At 66.3% G+C, this 23,315-nt stretch overlaps 3 protein-coding genes across 7 annotated transcripts in view; 2 read left to right on the forward strand and 1 right to left on the reverse strand.

Annotated features, from left to right (window-relative positions):
- NRBP1 (nuclear receptor binding protein 1) overlaps positions 1–7,777 on the forward strand; it is a 78,075-nt gene extending 70,298 nt beyond the window's left edge. The window contains exons 13-18 of one of the 2 annotated variants that reach the window (XM_075916280.2): positions 5,644–5,694; positions 5,802–5,937; positions 6,020–6,073; positions 6,457–6,520; positions 6,598–6,653; positions 6,863–7,777. In XM_075916280.2, coding sequence (XP_075772395.1) covers positions 5,644–5,694; positions 5,802–5,937; positions 6,020–6,073; positions 6,457–6,520; positions 6,598–6,653; positions 6,863–6,961 — 460 coding nt within the window. In that variant the 3' untranslated portion in view covers positions 6,962–7,777. The remainder of the gene's footprint in view (positions 1–5,643; positions 5,695–5,801; positions 5,938–6,019; positions 6,074–6,456; positions 6,521–6,597; positions 6,654–6,862) is intronic. The other variant, XM_075916281.2, reaches the window with a different exon arrangement.
- Positions 7,778–7,846: 69 nt separating this feature from the next.
- KRTCAP3 (keratinocyte associated protein 3) lies at positions 7,847–13,352 on the forward strand. Of its 4 annotated transcripts, XR_016349062.1 has the most exons (8): positions 7,847–8,000; positions 8,332–8,516; positions 8,960–9,019; positions 10,262–10,462; positions 10,531–10,665; positions 11,268–11,374; positions 12,422–12,752; positions 13,070–13,352. XR_016349062.1 is itself a non-coding variant. In XM_075916282.2 (7 exons), exons 1-6 carry the CDS (start codon positions 7,979–7,981, stop codon positions 11,364–11,366), a joined length of 702 nt encoding a protein of 233 aa, XP_075772397.2. In that variant the 5' UTR covers positions 7,847–7,978; the 3' UTR covers positions 11,367–11,374; positions 12,422–12,958. The 4 variants fall into 4 exon arrangements, 3 of the variants coding, with proteins under 3 accessions (XP_075772397.2, XP_075772398.2, XP_075772399.2); XM_075916282.2 differs by lacking the exon at positions 13,070–13,352 and having other exon boundaries at positions 12,422–12,958; XM_075916283.2 differs by lacking the exons at positions 8,960–9,019; positions 13,070–13,352 and having other exon boundaries at positions 12,422–12,964.
- A 985-nt stretch (positions 13,353–14,337) lies between these two features.
- Positions 14,338–23,315, reverse strand: part of IFT172 (intraflagellar transport 172) — a 178,238-nt gene continuing 169,260 nt past the window's right edge. The window contains exons 45-48 of the mRNA XM_089776934.1: positions 19,486–19,584; positions 16,860–17,013; positions 16,293–16,384; positions 14,338–14,464 (exon numbers count right to left, since the gene is read on the reverse strand). Coding sequence (XP_089633060.1) covers positions 14,375–14,464; positions 16,293–16,384; positions 16,860–17,013; positions 19,486–19,584 — 435 coding nt within the window. The 3' untranslated portion in view covers positions 14,338–14,374. The remainder of the gene's footprint in view (positions 14,465–16,292; positions 16,385–16,859; positions 17,014–19,485; positions 19,585–23,315) is intronic.

Here is a 23,315-nt window from a genome sequence, read left to right on the forward strand (position 1 = left end):
AAGCTTATCGGTCTGTGCCAAAATCTCTCTTCCTGATACCTCAATATAAGAATGACCAGACTGGGTCAGACCAAAGGTCTGTCTAACCCAGTATCCTGTCTGCCGACAGTGGCCAATGCTAGGTACCCCAGAGGGAGGGAACACAACAGGTAATCCTCATGTGATGCCTCTCTGGTCATCCATTTCCAGAGAAACAGAGGCTAAGAATACCATTCCTACCCATCTTGGCTAATAACCATTGATGGACCTAACCTCTGTGAATCTATCTAGCTCTTTTTTTCAACCCTGTTAAAGTCCTGGTCTTCACAACATCTTCTGGTGAGGCGTTCCACAGGTTGTGCGCCGAGTAAAGAAAAACTTCCTTTTGTTTGTTTTAAACCTACTGCTTATTAATTTCATTTGGTGACCCCTAGTTCTTATATTGTGGGAATAAGTACAGTAATTACTCGTTTAACATTTGCCCACTTACCATGTTTTCGCAATAGCACGATTTTTTTAGGGAACGTTTTTTGAATAACATGACTGTCCCTGAAATAAGTTTCCCCAGCTGGCCTGTTGCTGGTGGCCATGCAGGGCTTCCCCTGCCTCCCTGAAAAGCGGTGGAGGGTTTGCTGCTTGCTGCGCCGTTCCCCGCCGACCCCCCCATCACTGGACACAGTGCGGGTCCCAGCAGACCCGTCACAGAGGCATACTCCCAACCCAATACTCCTCCCCTTCCCTTTCCCAGAGCCAAACACCCCCCTCCCTGCTGTAACCCAGTCCCCTTTCCCCCCCCAACCTTATGTCCCGGTCCCCAGGCAGCTGCCTGCGCTCATCAGCCAGCTGCTAGCAAGTGCAGGCTGGAGCCTCGAGCGCACGTACTCTTGAAACGCAACCCCCTCCTTTTCCATTATTTTTAGTGGCAAAATTGACCCCGCGTAACACGTTTTCACTTAACACAATCGTTTTCTGAAACTTATCTGTGTTAAATGAGTTACTGTATAATACTTTTCCTTATTCACTTCTTCTACACGGGTCATGATTTTATAGACCTCTAGCATATCCCCCCTTAGTCTTCCCCAGTACTTTTTTGTAAAAAAAACAAAAAAGAAAAGATACTGGTACTCCAGGGGAAAAGTTGTTGAGCTCTGACTGGAGGTGCTGGTACTGAGTACCGGGCAGTACAGTCACCAAAAAAGCACTGGTTTTCTCTTTTCTAAGCTGAAACAGCCAAGTCTTTTTAATTTCTTTTCATATGGGGCCTGTTCCAAACCCCTAATCATTTTTATTGCCTTTTTCTAAACCTTTTCCAATGCATCTTTTTTGAGATGAGGTGACCACATCTGTACACTGTATTCAAGATGTGGGTGTTTTATATCGAGGCATTAAGAGATTCTTGTCGTCTTCTCTATCCCTTTTTAATGATTCCTAACATTCTATTTGCTTTGTTGACTGCCGCTGCACAGTGGGGCTGTCTCTACACTGGGCCACTTATTCCGGAAAAGCAGCTGCTTTTCCGGAATAAGCTGCGAGCTGTCTACACTGGCCCCTTGAATTTCGGGAAAAGCACTGACGATCTACTGTAAGAAATCAGCTGCTTTTCCGGAAAAACTATGCTGCTCCCGTTCGGGCAAATGTCCTTTTTCCGGAAAACTGTTCCAGAAAAGGGCCAGTGTAGACAGCCCAGTAGTCTTTTCCGCAAAAAAGCCCCGATCGCGAAAATGACGATCGGGGCTTTTTTCCGGAAAAGCACGTCTACATTGGCCACGGACGCTTTTCCAGAAAAAGGGCTTTTCCGGAAAAGCATCCTGCCAATGTAAACGCTCTTTTTCCGGAAATACTTATAACGGAAAACTGTTCCGTTTTAAGCATTTCCGGAAAAAGGTGCCAGTGTAGACGTAGCCTGGGTGTTTCCAGAGAATTATTCACAGTATCTCCAATATGCAATTGTAGCCAAATTTAGTCCCCATTATATTGTGTGTATAGTTGGGATTATTTTTTCCAGCCTCTCTAATCTCCTTTAGCATTTCATAGTCACTATTACTGTCCTGACGAGGTGGTCAATAATATATCCCTACAGCTATATTCTTCTTACTGGAGCATGGAATTACTATCTATAGAGATTCTGTGGAACATTTTGGCTCATTTAAGATTTTTACTTCATTTGATTCTACATTTTCTTTCATGTATAGTACCACTCCCCCGCCAAATTGTTCTGTCCTTCTGATAGATTTTGCACCTTGGTATGACTGTGTCCCCTTGATTGTCCTCATTCCACCAACTTTCTGTGATGCTTCTTATATCAATATCCTCCTTTAAAACAAGGCACAGCTAGGATGCCAGCTCAGCTGGGCTGGGAAGGGGCGGGAAGCTGGTACACAGCTGAGCTGAGCTGTGGGGAGAGCCAGGAAGCAGGGAGAGGGGTGTCGGGGGTGCTGTGGGGGTAGAGGCCCTGAAATGACATCCTCTGGTCTGGAAAAATCCCTCCATTCAGGGACAGGTCCTGAGTGTGCTGGACCAAGGAGGTCCAACCCGTAGTGTGTTGCGGCAGGACAGAGAGCAGACCCATTGACAGCCGTCCCAGGCTATTCATTGTGGAATCCAGCCTTGTAGGTGGGAAACATAGTGCAAAGATGATCCAAGAGTGTTAGTTCCTCACCCAGGCTAAAGGAGTCTCTGGCTCACCCCTCGTGCTGTCCAGGTTGTCTTTGTCCATTTTGGCTTAGTTCGCTTTGACAGCTCAGTCTGAAGCATGTACAGAGCATCTCTCCGGGAGAAACTTCCCTAAAAGGGAAGAACCTGTGACCCTTCATAACGATTCTCACACAGGATGTGGCAGAGGGCTGAGAAATCGTCATTCTAGTCACGCAGTAGCCTAGAAAGCGCTGCATGGCCAATGAATCTCTCTTGCACGTGCGGAAAAGAACAGGCTTCTTGAAGCACCCTTGGGCCACTTCTAGTTTCTCATAGATCCCAAGGGCTGAAGGGACATTGAGCCTCCAGGCTGACTCCTGCCCAACCCAGGCCAGAGGTGGCCTCTAACTCAGAGCAGGTCTGCTAGAGAAACCAGCCAGCTCCGGGATCAGAGGAGAGGCGCAGCTTAGCCAGCGGAGTCAATGAGCCTGTCCAGACAACTCTATCCGGAAATGCATTTCTTGTGTGAATGGGACCAGACTGGTTTGGGGAAAGGACGGTCTGGAGGCCTGGCCTCGAACTAGTCCTCACCAAGTTATGGTGATCTTGGCTATGCTAGTGTCTCCTGGGCACATTGGTAGAGTCCTAGGAGCCAAATGCCATAGAGAAATGGGCACCGGCCTTGGGAGCATTCCGACGCGGGACTCCATGTGAGCGCTATCAGGCGATGAGCCCTCAGACTGGCCATATGAGACGAGCTTGCTCTTGGCTTTTCTAGTTGCCGCAATCTCTGAAAGGCAGGGTTAGAAACTGATGCCCCTCTGTTGTGGCAAAAAGCTGTTCTCTTAGCTCCGGAAACCTTTCTGCCCAGGGCTTCATAGCTGCATCAGCTGGTATGCCTGGCACCTGTGAAGCTCTGTGGGGAATGAGGTACATTGCAAGAATTCCAGAAGAATGAGGCACTGCAAGACTGGTGTGTTCTCTCCCCAACCCCGTCCCCCAGCTGGGGACATGGTGACCATGAGAGCCTCGTGATGACAGGCTTGCTGGCTGTGCAGGTAGCTGATATTGAGACACCTGGGTGGTCTCTGGTACCAGCAAGTACGGAGAGCCACCCGCACTGGGTGGGTTAGGGGACATGTCCTTGAACCTAAATGGAATTTGCTCAGTGGAAGGTTTAGCTCTTGGGCCTCATTCGTTGCTCTTTGAGAATGTGCACAGGTCCAGCTAGACAGAGCACTCCAGGATCTGTGCGCCAAGAGGGGTTTGTCAGGTGCTGAGGTGCCTTCTGAGGAAGGAGGACCCTTTGTGGAAGGGCTGGTCCCCACCTTCATCAAACTGGCGCTGAGCTGCTATAAGGGGCTGTAAGATGTTGGAAGGTCATGTCAGCTGGAATCTGTGTGCTGGTGAGTCAGTCACCCTGACGTGTCTGAGTTACTGTGACATGGTGTCTGCTCAGCACAGGGACATGCGCACACTGTACTCAGAACCTCTGTAGGAGTTAAATCGGAGTTGGCACATAGTCACTTATACAGGCAAAGCACTGAGCAGACCTGTGGCACCTAGAAGGCTAACCGATTGATTTGGGCCTAAGCTCTGGTGGGTAAAAGCCACTTTGTCAGATGCACAGGTGACACAGGACTCACTGGTTTTGTAGATACCCACTGCCAGGCATTCTAGGAACTTCTAGTTTGGCTTTGTATAGGGCTCAAAGGGGCAGCTGTCAGTCTGTAAGAGCTGTGTGGCAGTATTGTGGCAACAGGGTGGAGTGACACAAACCTAACAGGATACAATGATAGCAGACTACAGCCGGTTCAGGAACCAGTAGGACAAAAGTGGGGTGCAGTTTTAAGTAGCACACAGGAGCATGGCTGGGAGACCTGGACTCTGGGCAGTTTGGTCAAACCAAAGTCTAGTCAGCTTTCTATTTGCCTTCCAATTTATCCAATTCAGACTTCCTTAACTTGCTGGCAAGAATTATTGCGGGAGACCGTATCCAAAGCAGATCCGATAGATCACACGACTATTCAGCATTGTCACAGTTGATAATAGTCAATAACATCTTGCTTCTGGGTTTGCACCAATCTCTGGCTCTTGGGGACCATGGTGAGGCCTGTCTGGGGGGTAAATTATCCCACATCCACCTCCCTGGTGTTCTCTCCCCTGTGTTCTTATGCACCTTCAGTAGGCAGACGCAGCTGGGTTGGTTCCCAGGTAGGTCCTTCAGTTACACAGATCTCCCTTTACATAGGGCGACCAGACATCCCGTTGTTAAAGGGACAGCCCTGTATCGAAGCCCTGCTGCCGGTGCCCTGACTCTTTTCTTAAAAATAGGCAAATTGTCCCATATTTTCTGTCTCCCTTTTTGATCCGTACTGCAGGTCTTGCTGCTTGCCAGCTGCCCTCCCACCAGTGGCGTGTGCCTGTGCCTGCGAGGGTGGTGGCAGGGCGAAGCTGCAGCATGCAGGCTGACTACTCCCTGCTCCAACAGAGCCCTTGTGGGCAGGCTCCCACCTAGCAGGGCCCTGCCCCTGGGGGTGACTTTTTTTAAACCCGCTCAGTCAACTTCATGTTAGTTTGAACGTTTGTACTGCCCAGTTCTGATTGGCAGCCATGGAACTTGCATGAATAGGAGGGATTTGATCAGGTGTCCTGTATTCAGCTCAGGAAATCTGATCTCCCTAGCTTTACAGGGCGGGGACTTGGGCCTCCTCCTGCACTACCGCATGGCCCTGCTAGGTGTGAGCAATGGAGAGCCGCCGTGCCGCAGAGCGATCCGTCCTCCTGCCTCCTGCTCGCCTCTCCTAGCCAGCAGTGACCCTTGTGTGGGTGCAGCATGCGTCAGGCCTCGTGCACTACTCGTATGCGCGCAGCTCTGGAAGAGCTCCTTGGAGGGCCCTGTTTTGCACAGGGAGAGGCTCTGCCTCTTGGCTGTCATGAGGAGAGAAGCTGCAAGCAGAGAATGGTCAGGCAAGGCCCTACCAGGCAGAGTTTGACTTGGCTCATGGCCTCATTGCCCTTCTTTTTCAGCTTCTCCCAGTCCCCGGCGCTGGAGCTGGACAAGTTCCTGGAGGATGTGAGGTAAGCGCTCACCCCCCTTCTCAGCTGTGAGATTCCCCGGCCTGCAGCTGGCCTGGGGCAGGCCCTGGATGCTGCCTTGGCTCACCCTCTGCTGCTGCTTCTTGCAGGAATGGCATCTACCCGCTCACGGCTTTTGGGATGCCGCGGCCCCAGCAGCCCCAGCAGGAGGTGGTGAAATCTCCCATTGTCCCTCCATCAGTAAAGACCCCGACACCAGAACCAGCTGAGGTGGAGACCCGCAAGGTGGGTGGGAGATGCTGCTGCTCTCCCCAGTGCGGCACCAGGCACTGACAGCTGGATCATGTGGTCTCTGCTTCCTTTTCAGGCAGTGCTGATGCAGTGTAACATTGAGTCGGTGGAGGAGGGGGTCAGGCACCACGTACGTTTGCACACATGTTCTCCCTGCACAGGGCCTCAGGGCTGTTCAGAGGGTATCGGCTACCCCTTGGCCACAGTAGGGGCGACCAGTGTCGTGCCAGTGACTTGCTCAGCACTGCTGCCCCTGCATGTCTCTGGTAGGCGGTGGCCAAAGCCATGTCAGGCCAAGTTTGGCAGCCCGCGGGGGAGAGCGCTGCCCTTTCATGGCTGGGGACGCTGAGCGTGTTGTATTGGGCCTGCTCACTGTTTGGGATCCTTGTGGGGCCAGGCACTGCTGGCAGCTGGAGAGCAGGATAAGGGAGTAAAGGGCACAGGCCACCAGGGCCGTGTAGGGAGGGGCTCCCCTGCTTGTGGCTCCGTCTCATGCCCATCTTTCTCCTGCAGCTGACACTGCTGCTGAAACTGGAAGACAAACTGAATAGACACTTGAGCTGTGACTTGCTGCCCAGTAAGTACCTGCCCCCCTTCCCCTGGGGCAAGGGCCTCCTGCCCCCTCCCTCCACTCATTCTGCCTTTGTATTGCAGATGAAAATATGCAGGAGCTGGCAGCAGAACTGGTCCAGCTTGGATTCATCAGCGAGGTGAGCACCTGCCCCACTGTCATGCTGGTGGCCGTCCCCCCCCCCCCCCATGCCTGTGCTTATGGGGTGCCCTTCCCCTGAGTGCACAGGCCAGTTTCTTGTCCTGCCTGCCCTATCACGACTGGGCCCCTGTCCTTCCTTCCACCCTGGAGGCGTGGGCTTGGGCAGTGAGCCTGACTTGGCTCTTCACTGTGTTCCACTCCCCTCAGGCCGACCAGCCCAGACTCACCTGTTTACTTGAAGAGGCGTTCACCAAGTTCTGCTTTGCCCGGAATGGAGCCCTGACGGCGGTGACCGTGTCGTCCTAGCAGCCCCTGCGTGCCGGCTGGCCTTGCTTAGTTGCCCATGACCCTTTTCTGAGTCTGTCCATCTGTGTAGGGCACGAGCAAGCCCCTAGATGCTGCGCTTGGAAGCTCACCCTGCATGTGCCGTCGCCAGGCCCAGGGCCAGTCTGCCCTGCCTGCCTATTAAAGGGGATTGGCGAGTCAGTATTATTTCAGCCGTGTTTTGTGGGGATTGTGGGGGCAGTGTGGCCAGCTGGCCTGCCTGCCCAAGCCGCGGTAACGTGCATGGCGTTTGGTCTGTTGGAACTGTACCGAGTGTGGTGGGTTTTCTTTTGCACAACCTGTTTTTATTTAATGGTAGGAGAGGGGAGCCCCTGTCCCCTCTGTGTGTGCCACACCTGGCATTTGGCTCTACTCCCCATGGCAGTCCCTTGGGGCTTTTCCTGGCCTGCAGCAGCCCCCTGCTGCTTTGCCCTCTGGCTCTCCAACCCTCGTTTACGTGTGTTGCACGCCAGCTTGGCCTAGCCTATGCTGGAGCCTTGGGCAGGGGGCGGTTGGGAGCAGGGAGTCAGAGCTGCTTTCCCGGACCTGGAGGGCCAGCGTGCTCCTGCTCCTCCTAGGCTAGGCCAGAGGGGCGAAGGGGGGAGCAGTGGGGCCATTGCTACCCCGCATTCCTGGCTTGAGGTCTAGGTTCCTGCCCCTTCGCTGCTGGAGGGGGCGTGGGGCTTTGCTCAAATACTCCTCTCCCGGCCCCAGCTCCGGCAGCTGCCTCGGCCCGGCGGAGCCTCCTGTGTCTGGTTTCTCTCATTTCCTATTTTTAATAAACTGTTTTGTAAAGAAGCGACTGTTGCCTCTTTGCCGGGTGCGCGGGGCCCTGGGCTCGGCTCGCGGCGGCTCCGCTGCCTGGGCGGGAGGGGCCGCGGCTCTCCCGGAGCGACCCCGGCGCGGAGCCGCCACTGGCAGCAGCGGGGAGGAGGCGGGGCCGGCTCCTGGGCGGGGCTGGCGGCGGGGGCGGTACCGGCGCGGGCCCGAAGCGGCGGGATGGGCTGCGGCTGCGGGTTCGGTGAGTCCCGGGGCTCCCTGGTGCGTGGGGCCCGTTCGCGCGGGGGAGGGGGGAAGCCTCTAGGAGTCAACCCCCCCCGGCCCCGTTCACGTGGTGCCAGCCCCCCCACACCGCTCGGGTACCCCGCCCCCCAGGCCGCGCGTGACGCCCCATTGCGCGCTCGGGTACCCCGCCCCCCAGGCCGCGCGTGACGCCCCATTGCGCGCTCGGGTACCCCGCCCCCCAGGCCGCGCGTGTCTCTTCCCCAAGTGGTCACGGGGGTATCCTGCCCTTTCGCTGTGATCTCTCCATTGCCCCCCTTGCCGGGTTCTCATGCCTGCCTCTGTTGCAGACTTGGGGCGCGGGCCCCAGCGCCTCATGCGAACTGGCATCACCCTGATCACCCTGGGTCACTTGAACTTCATCCTGGGCGCCATCGTGCATGGCTCAGTCCTGCGCCATGTGGCCAACCCTGAGCGCACAGTCACCTCTGAGTACACGACCGCCAACATCATCTCTGTTGGCTCTGGGCTGCTGGTGAGTGGGGCTCTACCGGCTGCCCCCCCTTCCGTTATGGGTAGCCCCTTGCTTGGCCCCTACGTACCCCTGCTTTGCACCATGGTGCCTGGATGCGCCCTAGAGCCTACAGGAACAAGGTGGCACATGAGGGCTGCACCTCTGGCCTCCAGTAGCTGCCCCTGAAGCCCATCCCTGGGCAGCTGAGTCCTGGCAGGCCAACACCAGATGCTGGAGAGGGAGTGTGTCCATGGAACTGAGGCAGATGCTGGCAGAAAGCAGGACCATGGCTGGCGTGAGACACGAGCAAGCCTCCCCCTCCCTCGTGTTGCGTGGCTGTGGGTGAGCCAGAGGGAGCCTTGCATGCTATGTCCCAGGGCCCAGCTACTGGGTGTGAGGCAGACGAGGGCCTGCCCTGTGCCACCAGGCCCTGGGGGAGGGACTGACCCGCTGTCTTTCCCTAGAGCATTGCTGCTGGGATTGTGGCCATCTTGGTGTCCCGTAACCTCGACACGTCAGCCCTGGTGAGTGAGCAGCAGGGGCCTGGGGTCAGAGCACGGATGTTGAGTGTCACAGCCTGGGAACGCTGGGGCAGGGCTGAGCTCCTGCAGGAAGCAGCAGTCAGGGCTGAAGCTCAGCGCCTGCAGCAGCAGCCACACCCTGGACCTTGCTCCGCAGTGCCCTGGCTCTGGGCAGGGCCTGCTTTGCAGCATGACTGGCAGCCACGCCCTTGTCTGGCCACACCTGCTAAGGGGACAGCCCTTTCCAGCCTTCCTCCCGTGCCACCTGCCCCGCCCAGGCCCCTTGTGCTGGGCTCTGCACCCACCCCTGCCTGAGTAAGCCCCGCACACGGCACCTCCCAGCCCTCATCAGCCAAGGGCAGCCCCCACCCTTCACTGCATGCAAGATGCTCTCAGGTTCCAGGCACAGCCCCTCCCCTTGGCAGAATCCTGGCGGGGGTGGGGAGGCAGCCCTCTGCCCCCTGCATGGTCAGGTAGGTGCTTGAGTTGTGCAGTCTGGCTGTACTGCAGCCTTCAGCTCAGTGCAGGAGCCTGGCCTGTCCCCTCCCCAGGTGCAGAGAGGGGGGCTGCGTGCCCACAAGCACAGGGCCCCCAGGGTTTGTGGCTGCTGACAACGGGAGCCACTGACACCGGACAGGGCCGGGTGCAGGCCCTGGGAGGCAGGGACATCTGCTCTGTCCAAGTGAGGGGCCCTGCAACACTGCACCTACTGACGTGCATGTTGTGGGGTGGGCCAAGGGGTGCAGCCGTGAAAGGCCTCTGGCTACGGCTTGGGTGCATAGTTCTGGGGTGGGGGCTGGGCATGAGTGATTTGGGGTGTCCTGGAGGGCGCCAGGGTTGGAGGGGCTCTAGGCTGAGGTGCAGCAGGGGGTACAGGCTCTGGGGTTCAGGTGGGTGTGCAGGGCTGAGGGGGGCTCAAGGTAGGGGAGAGGCTTGGGGTGCAGGCTGACTTGGGTGCCCCCCCGTTTGTTGGCTGCGGTAGCTTGGTGCTGGGGCGGGGGCGCCTCTGCTGGCTGCAGTTGTGTCAGGGCTTGTTTGGTGAATTACTGCCCCAAGGGCCTGTGTGGCTGCAGCCGCCGAGGGGCAGGGTGACGTTTGCACGCCTGAGCTCGCACCTCAGGGAGCTGCTGCTGCAGTGCAAGCTGGGGTGTGGGGCCAGGGCTGCTCCCACTTCACCCCCCAGGCTGCTGGGCGTGTGGCCACAGGGCTGCCCAGGCCACCTCCCCTCCAGCTCTGTCTCCGTAGCACTGGGCTTTGCTGTGCGTCTCGCTGCTCAACTGCTTGCTCTCGGCGGCCTGCAGCCTGGGCTTGGCCCTGGCCATCTCCCTCACCGTCGCCAGCAGGGGGCATCGCCTCATTCTCGGCTGCAACAGCTCCGCCCTCCCAGCCGACGCCCGGGCTGCCATCGCCACCAACGACTGCCCCTTCGACACCACCCGCCTCTACGTGAGTCCCCGCCCCTCCCCCTCCCCCCCCCGCTCCTGCCGCCCCCTGACCGGCCGTACCGCTCGCAGGACACGGCGCTGGCGCTCTGGTTCCCCTCCATGGTGATGGCGGCGGGCGAGGCCGCGCTCTCCGGCAGGTGCTGTGTGGTGGCCCTGATTCTGCGCCGCGTCGGGCCCTGGGCGCACAGCTCCAGCTGCCAGCAGGTGGGTTCCCGCCAGCCCTGCCCCCTCAGGGGCTGCCTTCCTGGGCCCTGCCTCGGCCCCCAACCCCGCTGGGAAATGGGCCAGAGGATATGGGGCGCTGGGTGCTGGAAGGGGGTGTCTTGCGGTGCAGGGCCTGTTCCCTCAGGGCCCCCGATGCTCAGCAAGTGCCTTGCTCATCCAGGGCCAACTCTGAAAACATCCCCCCATGGGCGGCAGCAGCCAGGGGCTAGGACTCAGGACCTGGCCTCTCCCAGGCCGGGGGACCCATGGCACAGTGCCAGCCTGGCATTGGCAAGGCCAGGGGGATGCCAGAGACGGGGGGGGCCGAGCCTGCTGGAGACGGACGCTTGCCGGGGTGCGGCGGGGACCCGGCCCAGGGCCGCAGGCAGCGATTTGGCGCGTCCGGGAAGGCGCTGCCGGGGGTGCCTGGGGTGCCGGGGTCAGTGGGCTGGCTCGGGGCCAGACCGGCTGGGCAGGGCTCGTGTGTCCTCATGCACTTGGCAGTGGCTGCTGTGGGGCTGGCCCATTGGGCAGAGCCAGCTGCCAGCCCTGGAGGTCTGGTGGCCCCGCTGCCTCGCTCACGCCCCTGCCTGCCTTTCCAGCACGGGGAGGAGCCGGCCCCCAAGGAGCTGGCTGCAGGGGCCCGGCACAAGCAGGAAACGCGCCAGCTGTTGGCTCCACAGGGCGAGGCCCAGGCCTAGGGGCAAAGGTGAGAAGAGTGCGGGGGCTGGCCCGGGCGGGCGGGCGCATGGCACAGGGGGGGAGGGCGGCTGTCGGGCTGCTCGGCCCCTGCCGCTTCCAGCCGTATGACGGGATCTGCCCCTCCCCGCGCCGGCAGGGCCCTTCCCGGCCTGGCGGGCGCATGGCAGAGGGCGGCTGTCGGGCTGCTCGGCCCCTGCCGCTTCCAGCTGTATGACGGGATCTGCCCCTCCCCGCCTGGCAGGGCCCTTCCCGGCCTGGCGGGCGCATGGCAGACGGGGGGAGGGCGGCTGTCGGGCTGCTCGGCCCCTTCCCGGCCTGGCGGGCGCATGGCAGACAGGGGGAGGGCGGCTGTCGGGCTGCTCGGCCCCTTCCCGGCCTGGCGGGCGCATGGCAGACGGGGGGAGGGCGGCTGTCGGGCTGCTCGGCCCCTTCCCAGCCTGGCGGGCGCATGGCAGACAGGGGGAGGGCGGCTGTCGGGCTGCTCGGCCCCTTCCCAGCCTGGCGGGCGCATGGCAGAGGGGGGAGGGCGGCTGTCGGGCTGCTCGGCCCCTTCCCAGCCTGGCGGGCGCATGGCAGGGGGGGGAGGGCGGCTGTCGGGCTGCTCGGCCCCTTCCCGGCCTGGCGGGCGCATGGCAGAGGGGGGAGGGCGGCTGTCAGGCTGCTCGGCCCCTTCCCGGCCTGGCGGGCGCATGGCAGAGGGGGGAGGGCGGCTGTCAGGCTGCTCGGCCCCTTCCCGGCCTGGCGGGCGCATGGCAGAGGGGGGAGGGCGGCTGTCGGGCTGCTCGGCCCCTTCCCGGCCTGGCGGGCGCATGGCAGAGGGGGGGAGGGCGGCTGTCGGGCTGCTCGGCCCCTTCCCGGCCTGGCGGGCGCATGGCAGGGGGGGGAGGGCGGCTGTTGGGCTGCTCGGCCCCTTCCCAGCCTGGCGGGCGCATGGCAGAGGGGGGAGGGCAGCTGTCGGGCTGCTCGGCCCCTGCCGCTTCCAGCCGTATGACGGGATCTGCCCCCCCCGCCCGGCAGGGCCCCGCAGCCCCCACAACCGGTGTCTTCGTTGCAGGAGCCGTGGGCCACGTCAGCCAGAGGGCAAGCGCCAGTCCAGCTGCTGCTGCCCCGTGGGGGGGGCATCAGGAGGGAGGGGGCAGCTGCCCCACCCTGCTGCCTTTTCCTGGGGGAGCAGGCCCCTTTCTCACCAGTCCTGCTGCTGCCAGCGCTCCGGGTACCTGCCCCCCCCCCCCCCACTGGGCTGAGCCACGTGGCTGTGGGGGGGGGGGGCACCAGGGACGCCGGTCGGCAGGGGCCAGAAGGAGCCTCAGAGCCACGGCAGAGCCAGCGACCTGGAGGGAGGTGGGACTGGCCTTCGCCCCGCCCCCTCCGCCTGCCTCCCCTAGGCCCTGCCCCCTCTGCCAGCCTCCCCTAGGCCCCGGACCCCTCCGCCTGCCTCCCATAGGCCCCGGACCCCTCCTCCTGCCTCCCCTAGGCCCCGCCCCCTCCATGGCTCCCCTAGGCCCCGCCCCCTCCGCCTGCCTCCCCTAGGCCCCGGACGCCTCCGCCTGCCTCCCCTAGGCCCCGCCCCCTCCGCCTGCCTCCCCAAGGCCCCGACCCCTCCATGGCTCCCCTAGGCCCTGACCCCTCCGCCTACCTCCCCTAGGCCCCGTACCCCTCCGCCTGCCTCCCCTAGGCCCTGACCCCTCCATGGCTCCCCTAGGCCCCGCCCCCTCCGCCTGCCTCCCCTAGGCCCTGACCCCTCCATGGCTCCCCTAGGCCCTGACCCCTCCATGGCTCCCCTAGGCCCCGTACCCCTCCGGGGGCCTCCCCTAGGCCTGCCGCCCTCCATGTACCTGCCTGAGGGCCGGTGCCTGCCCTAGGCTCGTTACCCTGTCACGTGGGCAAGGGCTGGCCGTTGTCGGTTCCAGGGCCAGGCTGCGGCTCTGGTACAAGGGGCCTGGGCTGTGCTCTGGCAACACCCCAATAAAGACTTTGTAACCCTCCCTGGTGCGGCCTCTGCCTGCCCAACCCACGGTGAGCAAGTGCCACGTGGGCACAGCCCTTGCCGGCTCAGCACCAGCCCACGGCCCGGGGGGAGGAGGGGCACAAACCATTCGAGAAAGTAGAGTGTAAGGGGGCAGTGTGGGAGGAGAGGCGTGGAGCAGCGACAGGGAAGGGAGGTGGGTGGGGCAGTGTGAGAGGAGGGGCCTGGCAGGGGCAGTGGAGCACGGTAGAAGGGGGCGGAGCCTAGCAGGGAGTGTGGCACAGTAGCGGGTGGGGCCTGGCAGGGAGTGGGGCACGGTAGAAGGGGGAGGAACCTGGCAGGGGGTGGGGCACGTTAGAGGGGGAGGAGCCTGGCACGGTAGAAGGGGAGGAGCCTGGCAGGGGGTGGGGCATGGTGGAAGGGGAGGAGCCTGGCACAGTAGAAGGGGGAGGAGCCTGGCAGGGGGTGGGGCACGTTAGAGGGGGAGGAGCCTGGCACGGTAGAAGGGGGAGGAGCCTGGTAGGGGCAGTGGGGCACGGCAGAAGGGGGAGGAGCCTGGCAGGGGTGGGGCACGGTGGAAGGGGGAGGAGCCTGGTGGGGGGTGGGGCACGGTAGAAGGGGGAAGAGCCTGTCAGGGGCAGTGGGGCACAGTAGAAGGGGGAGGAGCCTGGCGGGGGTGGGGCACGGTGGAAGGGGGAGGAGCCTGGCAGGGGCAGTGGGGCACAGTAGAAGGGGGAGGAGCCGGGCACTGGAGCCATGCAGGAGGGACGGTTTCTGACTCGCTCGCTCAGTCCTGCCGTTGTGCTGGTGCAGGCAGGTCCCGGGGTCCCCCCGCCCTAGGGGAAGGGGCTTGACACGGGCAGCGCTGCGGCCTCTCCCGCCTGGCTCTGCAGCAGGGCAGCTGGGTGCTGGCGGCCCCGCTGGACGGTGGGGCCCTGGGGTCTCTGAAGCGGCGCCGGCCGCCCCCAGGGTGCACGGGGCTCGCAGACAGGGCCAGACACGGCTGGAGGGCGCAGCCACCTTTAATGGGCGCGGCCGCGCTCACTGGAAGGAGAAGCCGCTGCTGGGCAGCCCGCCGCACCACTGCCCGATGAACTGGAGCACGTCCTGGCACGTGGGGCTGTGGGACGTCTGCAAGAGAGAGCAGGGTTGTGGCTGACGGCCCCCGGCCCCCGCGCATGTGCCCAGCCCGCCCCACCACTGCCCGATGAACTGGAGCACGTCCTGGCACGTGGGGCTGTGGGACGTCTGCAAGAGAGAGCAGGGTTGTGGCTGACGGCCCCCGGCCCCGGCCCCCGCGCATGTGCCCAGCCCACCCCACCACTGCCCGATGAACTGGAGCACGTCCTGGCACGTGGGGCTGTGGGACGTCTGCAAGAGAGAGCAGGGTTGCGGCTGACGGCCCCCGGCCCCCGCGCATGTGCCCAGCCCACCCCACCACTGCCCGATGAACTGGAGCACGTCCTGGCACGTGGGGCTGTGGGACGTCTGCAAGAGAGAGCAGGGTTGCGGCTGACGGCCCACGGCCCCGGCCCCCGCGCATGTGCCCAGCCCACCCCACCACTGCCCGATGAACTGGAGCACGTCCTGGCACGTGGGGCTGTGGGACGTCTGCAAGAGAGAGCAGGGTTGCAGCTGACGGCCCACGGCCCCTGGCCCCCGCGCATGTGCCCAGCCCACCCCACCACTGCCCGATGAACTGGAGCACGTCCTGGCACGTGGGGCTGTGGGACGTCTGCAAGAGAGAGCAGGGTTGTGGCTGACGGCCCACGGCCCCGGCCCCCGCGCATGTGCCCAGCCCGCCCCACCACTGCCCGATGAACTGGAGCACGTCCTGGCACGTGGGGCTGTGGGACGTCTGCAAGAGAGAGCAGGGTTGTGGCTGACGGCCCACGGCCCTGGCCCCCGCGCATGTGCCCAGCCCACCCCACCACTGCCCGATGAACTGGAGCACGTCCTGGCACGTGGGGCTGTGGGACGTCTGCAAGAGAGAGCAGGGTTGCGGCTGACGGCCCACGGCCCCGGCCCCCGCGCATGTGCCCAGCCCGCCCCACCACTGCCCGATGAACTGGAGCACGTCCTGGCACGTGGGGCTGTGGGACGTCTGCAAGAGAGAGCAGGGTTGTGGCTGACGGCCCCCAGCCCTGGCCCCCGCGCATGTGCCCAGCCCGCCCCACCACTGCCCGATGAACTGGAGCACGTCCTGGCACGTGGGGCTGTGGGACGTCTGCAAGAGAGAGCAGGGTTGTGGCTGACGGCCCCCAGCCCTGGCCCCCGCGCATGTGCCCAGCCCACCCCACCACTGCCCGATGAACTGGAGCACGTCCTGGCACGTGGGGCTGTGGGACGTCTGCAAGAGAGAGCAGGGTTGTGGCTGACGGCCCCCGGCCCCGGCCCCCGTGCATGTGCCCAGCCCACCCCACCACTGCCCGATGAACTGGAGCACGTCCTGGCACGTGGGGCTGTGGGACGTCTGCAAGAGAGAGCAGGGTTGCGGCTGACGGCCCCCAGCCCTGGCCCCCGCGCATGTGCCCAGCCCACCCCACCACTGCCCGATGAACTGGAGCACGTCCTGGCACGTGGGGCTGTGGGACGTCTGCAAGAGAGAGCAGGGTTGCGGCTGACGGCCCACGGCCCCGGCCCCCGCGCATGTGCCCAGCCCACCCCACCACTGCCCGATGAACTGGAGCACGTCCTGGCACGTGGGGCTGTGGGACGTCTGCAAGAGAGAGCAGGGTTGCGGCTGACGGCCCCCAGCCCCCGGCCCCGGCCCCCGCGCATGTGCCCAGCCCGCCCAAGAGGCTGGCCACGCCGGCACCTGCGGGACCGTTCCCCGGCGGGGGGCCCAGCCTGTTCCCTGGGGCTCACGGGGGGGAATCCAGCAGGGTCGCACGCCACGGGGGGCCGCAGCTGAGCCCTCTGCCCGCCCCCAGCGCCCCACACGGCCAGGCGGGCCCACCTTGACAGCCATCAGGAACTTGTTCCAGGTGTCCTTGTTGGCTTCCCGCCCAGGCCGCTTGAACTCCACCTTGCTCCGCAGCACGGGGTAGCCTGGCCAGAGAGAGCAGCTGAGGCCAGCCCCAGCCCAGCCCCACCTGCCGGACCCTGCCCCGCGCCCCACAGCCCCGGCCTGAGCCCTCAACCGTGTGGGCTGATCCCTGCCGCTGAACGCCCCTGGTGCCAAGCCCCCGCCCCCCCGCTGTCAACCCTGCCACTCGGCACACTGCCAACCGTGCCCCCCCAATCTGCCCCCCACCAATCCCCCACTGCTCACCCTGCCCCCCCGCCAATCTGCCCCCCCACCAATCCCCCACTGCTCACCCTGCCCCCCCGGGGCTCACCTCCCCCGCCAATTCCCCACTGCTCACCCTGCCCCCCTGTCAATCTGCCCCCCATCCCCCACTGCTCCCCCCACCGCCAATCTGCCCCCCATTCCCCACTGCTCACCCTGCCCCCCCGCCAATCTGTCCTGCCTGCTGCCCCCAGTCCCATTCCTACCCCCTAGCGCGGCGGGGTGGGGACTCACCAGTGAGCAGGCAGGGAAGGGAGCGCACACCTGTGCCTGCGGCCACCAGCGAGGCCTCGTACGTGTCCCGCTCGTCTCGGGGCAGAACCTGCTCCAGCCGCTGGTCCATGGACATGGTGAGCACCCAGTCGCGGATCTCCTCCCGCGTGGCCTCCTGCGCCACCACAGAGCCCTGCTGACCCCAGGCGCCATGTGGGGCCGGCCTGACCCCCAGTGCCAGAGAGGCACGAACCCCCCCATGCCCGCGCCCTGTTCCCGGGGGATGCGCCCGCGCCCTGTCCCCGGGGGATGCGCCCGCGCCCTGCTCCCGGGGGCTGCGCCCGGGCCCTGCTCCCGGGGGATGCGCCCGGGCCCTGCTCCCGGGGGATGCGCCCGGGCCCTGCTCCCGGGGGGATGCGCCCGCGCCCTGCTCCCGGGGGGATGCGTCCGGGCCCTGCTCCCGGGGGATGCGTCCGGGCCCTGCTCCCGGGGGATGCGCCCGGGCCCTGCTCCTGGGGGATGCGCCCGGGCCCTGTTCCTCAGGGATGCGCCCGGGCCCTGCTCCTGCTCCTGGGGGCTGCGCCCGGGCCCTGCTCCCGGGGGCTGCGCCCGGGCCCTGCTCCCGGGGGCTGCGCCCGGGCCCTGCTCCCGGGGGCTGCGCCCGGGCCCTGCTCCCGGGGGATGCGCCCGCGCCCTGCTCCCGGGGGATGCGCCCGGGCCCTGCTCCCGGGGGATGCGCCCGCGCCCTGCTCCCGGGGGATGCGCCCGGGCTCTGTTCCTAGGGGATGCGCCCGGGCCCTGCTCCCGGGGGATGCGCCCGGGCCCTGCTCCCGGGGGATGCGCCCGCGCCCTGCTCCCGGGGGATGCGCCCGGGCCCTGCTCCCGGGGGATGGGCCCGGGCTCTGTTCCTAGGGGATGCGCCCGGGCCCTGCTCCCGGGGGCTGCGCCCACGCCCTGCTCCCGGGGGATGCGCCCGGGCTCTGTTCCTAGGGGATGCGCCCGACCCTGCTCCCGGGGGATGCGCCCGCGCCCTGTTCCTGGGGGATGCGCCCGGGCCCTGCTCCTGGGGGATGCGCCCGGGCCCTGCTCCCAGGGGATGCGCCCGGGCTCTGTTCCTGGGGATGCGCCCGGGCTCTGTTCCTGGGGATGCGCCCGGGCTCTGTTCCTGGGGATGCGCCCGGGCTCTGTTCCTGGGGATGCGCCCGCGCCCTGCTCCCGGGGGATGCGCCCGGGCCCTGCTCCCGGGGGATGCGCCCGGGCCCTGCTCCCGGGGGATGGGCCCGGGCCCTGCTCCTGGGGGATGCGCCCGGGCCCTGCTCCCGGGGGATGCGCCCGGGCCCTGTTCCTCAGGGATGCGCCCGGGCCCTGCTCCCGGGGGGATGCGTCCGGGCCCTGCTCCTGGGGGCTGCGCCCGGGCCCTGCTCCCGGGGGCTGCGCCCGGGCCCTGCTCCCGGGGGCTGCGCCCGGGCCCTGCTCCCGGGGGATGCGCCCGGGCCCTGCTCCCGGGGGATGCGCCCGCGCCCTGCTCCCGGGGGATGCGCCCGCGCCCTGCTCCTGGGGGATGCGCCCGCGCCCTGCTCCTGGGGGCTGCGCCCGGGCCCTGCTCCCGGGGATGCGCCCGCGCCCTGCTCCCGGGGGATGCGCCCGCGCCCTGCTCCCGGGGGATGCGCCCGCGCCCTGCTCCCGGGGGATGCGCCCGCGCCCTGCTCCCGGGGGATGCGCCCGCGCCCTGCTCCTGGGGGCTGCGCCCGCGCCCTGCTCCCGGGGGATGCGCCCGGGCCCTGTTCCTAGGGGATGCGCCCGGGCCCTGCTCCCGGGGGATGCGCCCACGCCCTGCTCCCGGGGGATGCGCCCGGGCCCTGCTCCCGGGGGATGCATCCGCGCCCTGCTCCTGGGGGATGGGCCCGGGCTCTGTTCCTAGGGGATGCGCCCGGGCCCTGCTCCCGGGGGATGGGCCCGGGCTCTGTTCCTAGGGGATGCGCCCGTGCCCTGCTCCCGGGGGCTGCGCCCACGCCCTGCTCCCGGGGGATGCGCCCGGGCTCTGTTCCTAGGGGATGCGCCCGACCCTGCTCCCGGGGGATGCGCCCGGGCCCTGCTCCCGGGGGATGCGCCCGCGCCCTGTTCCTGGGGGATGCGCCCGGGCCCTGCTCCTGGGGGATGCGCCCGGGCCCTGCTCCTAGGGGATGCGCCCGGGCTCTGTTCCTGGGGATGCGCCCGGGCTCTGTTCCTGGGGATGCGCCCGGGCTCTGTTCCTGGGGATGCGCCCGCGCCCTGCTCCCGGGGGATGCGCCCGGGCCCTGCTCCCGGGGGATGCGCCCGGGCCCTGCTCCCGGGGGATGCGCCCGGGCCCTGCTCCCGGGGGATGGGCCCGGGCCCTGCTCCTGGGGGATGCGCCCGGGCCCTGCTCCCGGGGGATGCGCCCGGGCCCTGCTCCCGAGGGATGCGCCCGGGCCCTGCTCCCGGGGGATGCGCCCGCGCCCTGCTCCCGGGGGATGCGCCCTCTCTTCCCTCACCCCCCGTTTCTGAGACCAGTCCTGCTCCTTTGCTCTCTCTGCCCCCTTGCTGGCAGGCTGGTTCCTCGTGTCCCCACACGGCTGCGAGCTGCCCCCTCAGCCTCTGTGCAGCTGGGGTGCAGGAAGCTACTCACAGCCACGTGCTGGTGCGCCGGGAGCGGCACCTCGAAGGGGATGTCTGTGTCCTGGAAGTCCACGTGGTCTAGGGCGTCGAGCGTGCCTTCCTCCATGGCCTGGGGGCAGAGGGAGAGCCGTCAGGTGAGGCCCGGCCCTGCAATGGCCCCGACCCAGCCGGGTCCCTGGAGATGGGCTTGTCACGCCACGGCGCACTGCGGCCTCACCGGCTACCGCAGCCCTGAGGCCAGCCTGCTGGGGGAGCCGGCCACGCGAGGGAGCCATCCCTGACTACGACTGGCCACCAGCTGCGCGGCCGTTTCCCGCCAGCTCCCTCATGTAGCTACTGAGCAGCAAGGAGCTGACGTTTACCCACCGGGGTAGGAGACGCCAGGCCCGAGGGCGGCTCTGCCCGACGTTTACCCACCGGGGTAGGGGACGCCAGGCCCGAGGGCGGTTCTGCCTGACGTTTACCCACCGGGGTAGGAGACGCCAGGCCCGAGGGCGGCTCTGCCTGACGTTTACCCGCCGGGGTAGGGGACGCCAGGCCCGAGGGCGGCTCTGCCTGACGTTTACCCGCCGGGGTAGGGGACGCCAGGCCCGAGGGCGGCTCTGCCTGACGTTTACCCGCCGGGGTAGGGGACGCCAGGCCCGAGGGCGGCTCTGCCCGACGTTTACCCACCGGGGTAGGGGACGCCAGGCCCGAGGGCGGCTCTGCCCGACGTTTACCCACCGGGGTAGGAGACGCCAGGCCCGAGGGCAGCTCTGCCCGTTTACCCGCCGGGGTAGGGGACGCCAGGCCCGAGGGCGGCTCTGCCCGACGTTTACCCGCCGGGGTAGGAGACGCCAGGCCCGAGGGCGGCTCTACCCGACGTTTACCTGCCGGGGTAGGAGACGCCAGGCCCGAGGGCGGTTCTGCCTGACGTTTACCCGCCGGGGTAGGAGGCGCCAGGCCTGAGGGCGGCTCTACCCGACGTTTACCCACCGGGGTAGGGGACGCCAGGCCCGAGGGCGGCTCTGCCCGACGTTTACCCACCGGGGTAGGGGACGCCAGGCCCGAGGGCGGTTCTGCCTGACGTTTACCCGCCGGGTTAGGGGACGCCAGGCCCGAGGGCGGCTCTGCCCGACGTTTACCCGCCTGGGTAGGGGACGCCAGGCCCGAGGGCGGCTCTGCCCGACGTTTACCCGCCGGGTTAGGGGACGCCAGGCCCGAGGGCGGTTCTGCCTGACGTTTACCCGCCGGGGTAGGGGACGCCAGGCCCGAGGGCGGCTCTGCCCGACGTTTACCCGCCGGGGTAGGGGACGCCAGGCCCGAGGGCGGCTCTGCCCGACGTTTACCCGCCGGGGTAGGGGACGCCAGGCCCGAGGGCGGTTCTGCCCGACGTTTACCCGCCGGGTTAGACGCCAGGCCCGAGGGCGGCTCTGCCCGACGTTTACCTGCCGGGTTAGGGGACGCCAGGCCCGAGGGCGGTTCTGCCTGACGTTTACCCGCCGGGGTAGGGGACGCCAGGCCCGAGGGCGGCTCTGCCCGACGTTTACCCGCCGGGTTAGGGGACGCCAGGCCCGAGGGCGGTTCTGCCTGACGTTTACCCGCCGGGTTAGACGCCAGGCCCGAGGGCGGCTCTGCCCGACGTTTACCCGCCAGGTTAGGGGACGCCAGGCCCGAGGGCGGTTCTGCCTGACGTTTACCCGCCGGGGTAGGGGAAGCCAGGCCCGAGGGCGGCTCTGCCCGACGTTTACCCGCCGGGTTAGACGCCAGGCCCGAGGGCGGCTCTGCCTGACGTTTACCCGCCGGGGTAGGGGACGCCAGGCCCGAGGGCGGCTCTGCCCGACGTTTACCCGCTGGGGTAGGGGACGCCAGGCCCGAAGGCGGCTCTGCCCGACGTTTACCCGCCGGGGTAGGGGACGCCAGGCCCGAGGGCGGCTCTGCCCGACGTTTACCCGCCGGGGTAGGGGACGCCAGGCCCGAGGGCGGTTCTGCCTGACGTTTACCCACCGGGGTAGGGGACGCCAGGCCCGAGGGCGGTTCTGCCTGACGTTTACCCGCCGGGTTAGGGGACGCCAGGCCCGAGGGCGGCTCTGCCCGACGTTTACCCGCCGGGTTAGGGGACGCCAGGCCCGAGGGCGGCTCTGCCCGACGTTTACCCACCGGGGTAGGGGACGCCAGGCCTGAGGGCGGTTCTGCCTGACGTTTACCCGCCGGGGTAGGGTACGCCAGGCCCGAGGGCGACTCTGCCCAACGTTTACCCGCCGGGTTAGACGCCAGGCCCGAGGGCGGCTCTGCCCGACGTTTACCCGCCGGGGTAGGAGACGCCAGGCCCGAGGGCGGTTCTGCCCGACGTTTACCCGCCGGGTTAGGGGACGCCAGGCCCGAGGGCGGTTCTGCCTGACGTTTACCCGCCGGGTTAGGGGACGCCAGGCCCGAGGGCGGTTCTGCCTGACGTTTACCCGCCGGGGTAGGGGACGCCAGGCCCGAGGGCGGTTCTGCCTGACGTTTACCTGCCGGGGTAGGGGACGCCAGGCCCGAGGGCGGTTCTGCCCGACGTTTACCCGCCGGGGTAGGGGACGCCAGGCCCGAGGGCGGTTCTGCCCGACGTTTACCTGCCGGGGTAGGGGACGCCAGGCCCGAGGGCGGTTCTGCCTGACGTTTACCCGCCGGGGTAGGGGACGCCAGGCCCGAGGGCGGTTCTGCCCGACGTTTACCCGCCGGGGTAGGGGACGCCAGGCCCGAGGGCGGCTCTACCCGACGTTTACCCGCCGGGTTAGACGCCAGGCCCGAGGGCGGTTCTGCCCGACGTTTACCCGCCGGGGTAGGGGACGCCAGGCCCGAGGGCGGCTCTACCCGACGTTTACCTGCCGGGGTAGGAGACGCCAGGCCCGAGGGCGGTTCTGCCTGACGTTTACCCGCCGGGGTAGGAGGCGCCAGGCCTGAGGGCGGCTCTACCCGACGTTTACCCACCGGGGTAGGGGACGCCAGGCCCGAGGGCGGCTCTGCCCGACGTTTACCCACCGGGGTAGGGGACGCCAGGCCCGAGGGCGGTTCTGCCTGACGTTTACCCGCCGGGTTAGGGGACGCCAGGCCCGAGGGCGGCTCTGCCCGACGTTTACCCGCCTGGGTAGGGGACGCCAGGCCCGAGGGCGGCTCTGCCCGACGTTTACCCGCCGGGGTAGGGGACGCCAGGCCCGAGGGCGGTTCTGCCCGACGTTTACCCGCCGGGTTAGACGCCAGGCCCGAGGGCGGCTCTGCCCGACGTTTACCTGCCGGGTTAGGGGACGCCAGGCCCGAGGGCGGTTCTGCCTGACGTTTACCCGCCGGGGTAGGGGACGCCAGGCCCGAGGGCGGCTCTGCCCGACGTTTACCCGCCGGGTTAGGGGACGCCAGGCTCGAGGGCGGTTCTGCCTGACGTTTACCCGCCGGGGTAGGGGAAGCCAGGCCCGAGGGCGGCTCTGCCCGACGTTTACCCGCCGGGTTAGACGCCAGGCCCGAGGGCGGCTCTGCCTGACGTTTACCCGCCGGGGTAGGGGACGCCAGGCCCGAGGGCGGCTCTGCCCGACGTTTACCCGCCGGGGTAGGGGACGCCAGGCCCGAAGGCGGCTCTGCCCGACGTTTACCCGCCGGGGTAGGGGACGCCAGGCCCGAGGGCGGTTCTGCCTGACGTTTACCCGCCGGGTTAGGGGACGCCAGGCCCGAGGGCGGCTCTGCCCGACGTTTACCCGCCGGGTTAGGGGACGCCAGGCCCGAGGGCGGCTCTGCCCGACGTTTACCCACCGGGGTAGGGGACGCCAGGCCTGAGGGCGGTTCTGCCTGACGTTTACCCGCCGGGGTAGGGGAAGCCAGGCCCGAGGGCGG

Source organism: Pelodiscus sinensis, chromosome 3 (genome assembly GCF_052426305.1).
Source record: "Pelodiscus sinensis isolate ZL-2025 chromosome 3, ASM5242630v1, whole genome shotgun sequence".
NCBI lineage: Eukaryota > Metazoa > Chordata > Testudines > Trionychidae > Pelodiscus > Pelodiscus sinensis.

Bases quoted from the DNA above. Each gene is read 5' to 3' on its own strand.
- KRTCAP3 (XM_075916282.2), top strand. From the start codon at position 7,979: ATGGGCTGCGGCTGCGGGTTCG. The intron at 8,517-8,959 runs GTGAGTGGGGCT...GTCTTTCCCTAG, and splicing joins CTGTTGGCTCTGGGCTGCTG to AGCATTGCTGCTGGGATTGT. The intron at 10,463-10,530 runs GTGAGTCCCCGC...TACCGCTCGCAG, and splicing joins TCGACACCACCCGCCTCTAC to GACACGGCGCTGGCGCTCTG.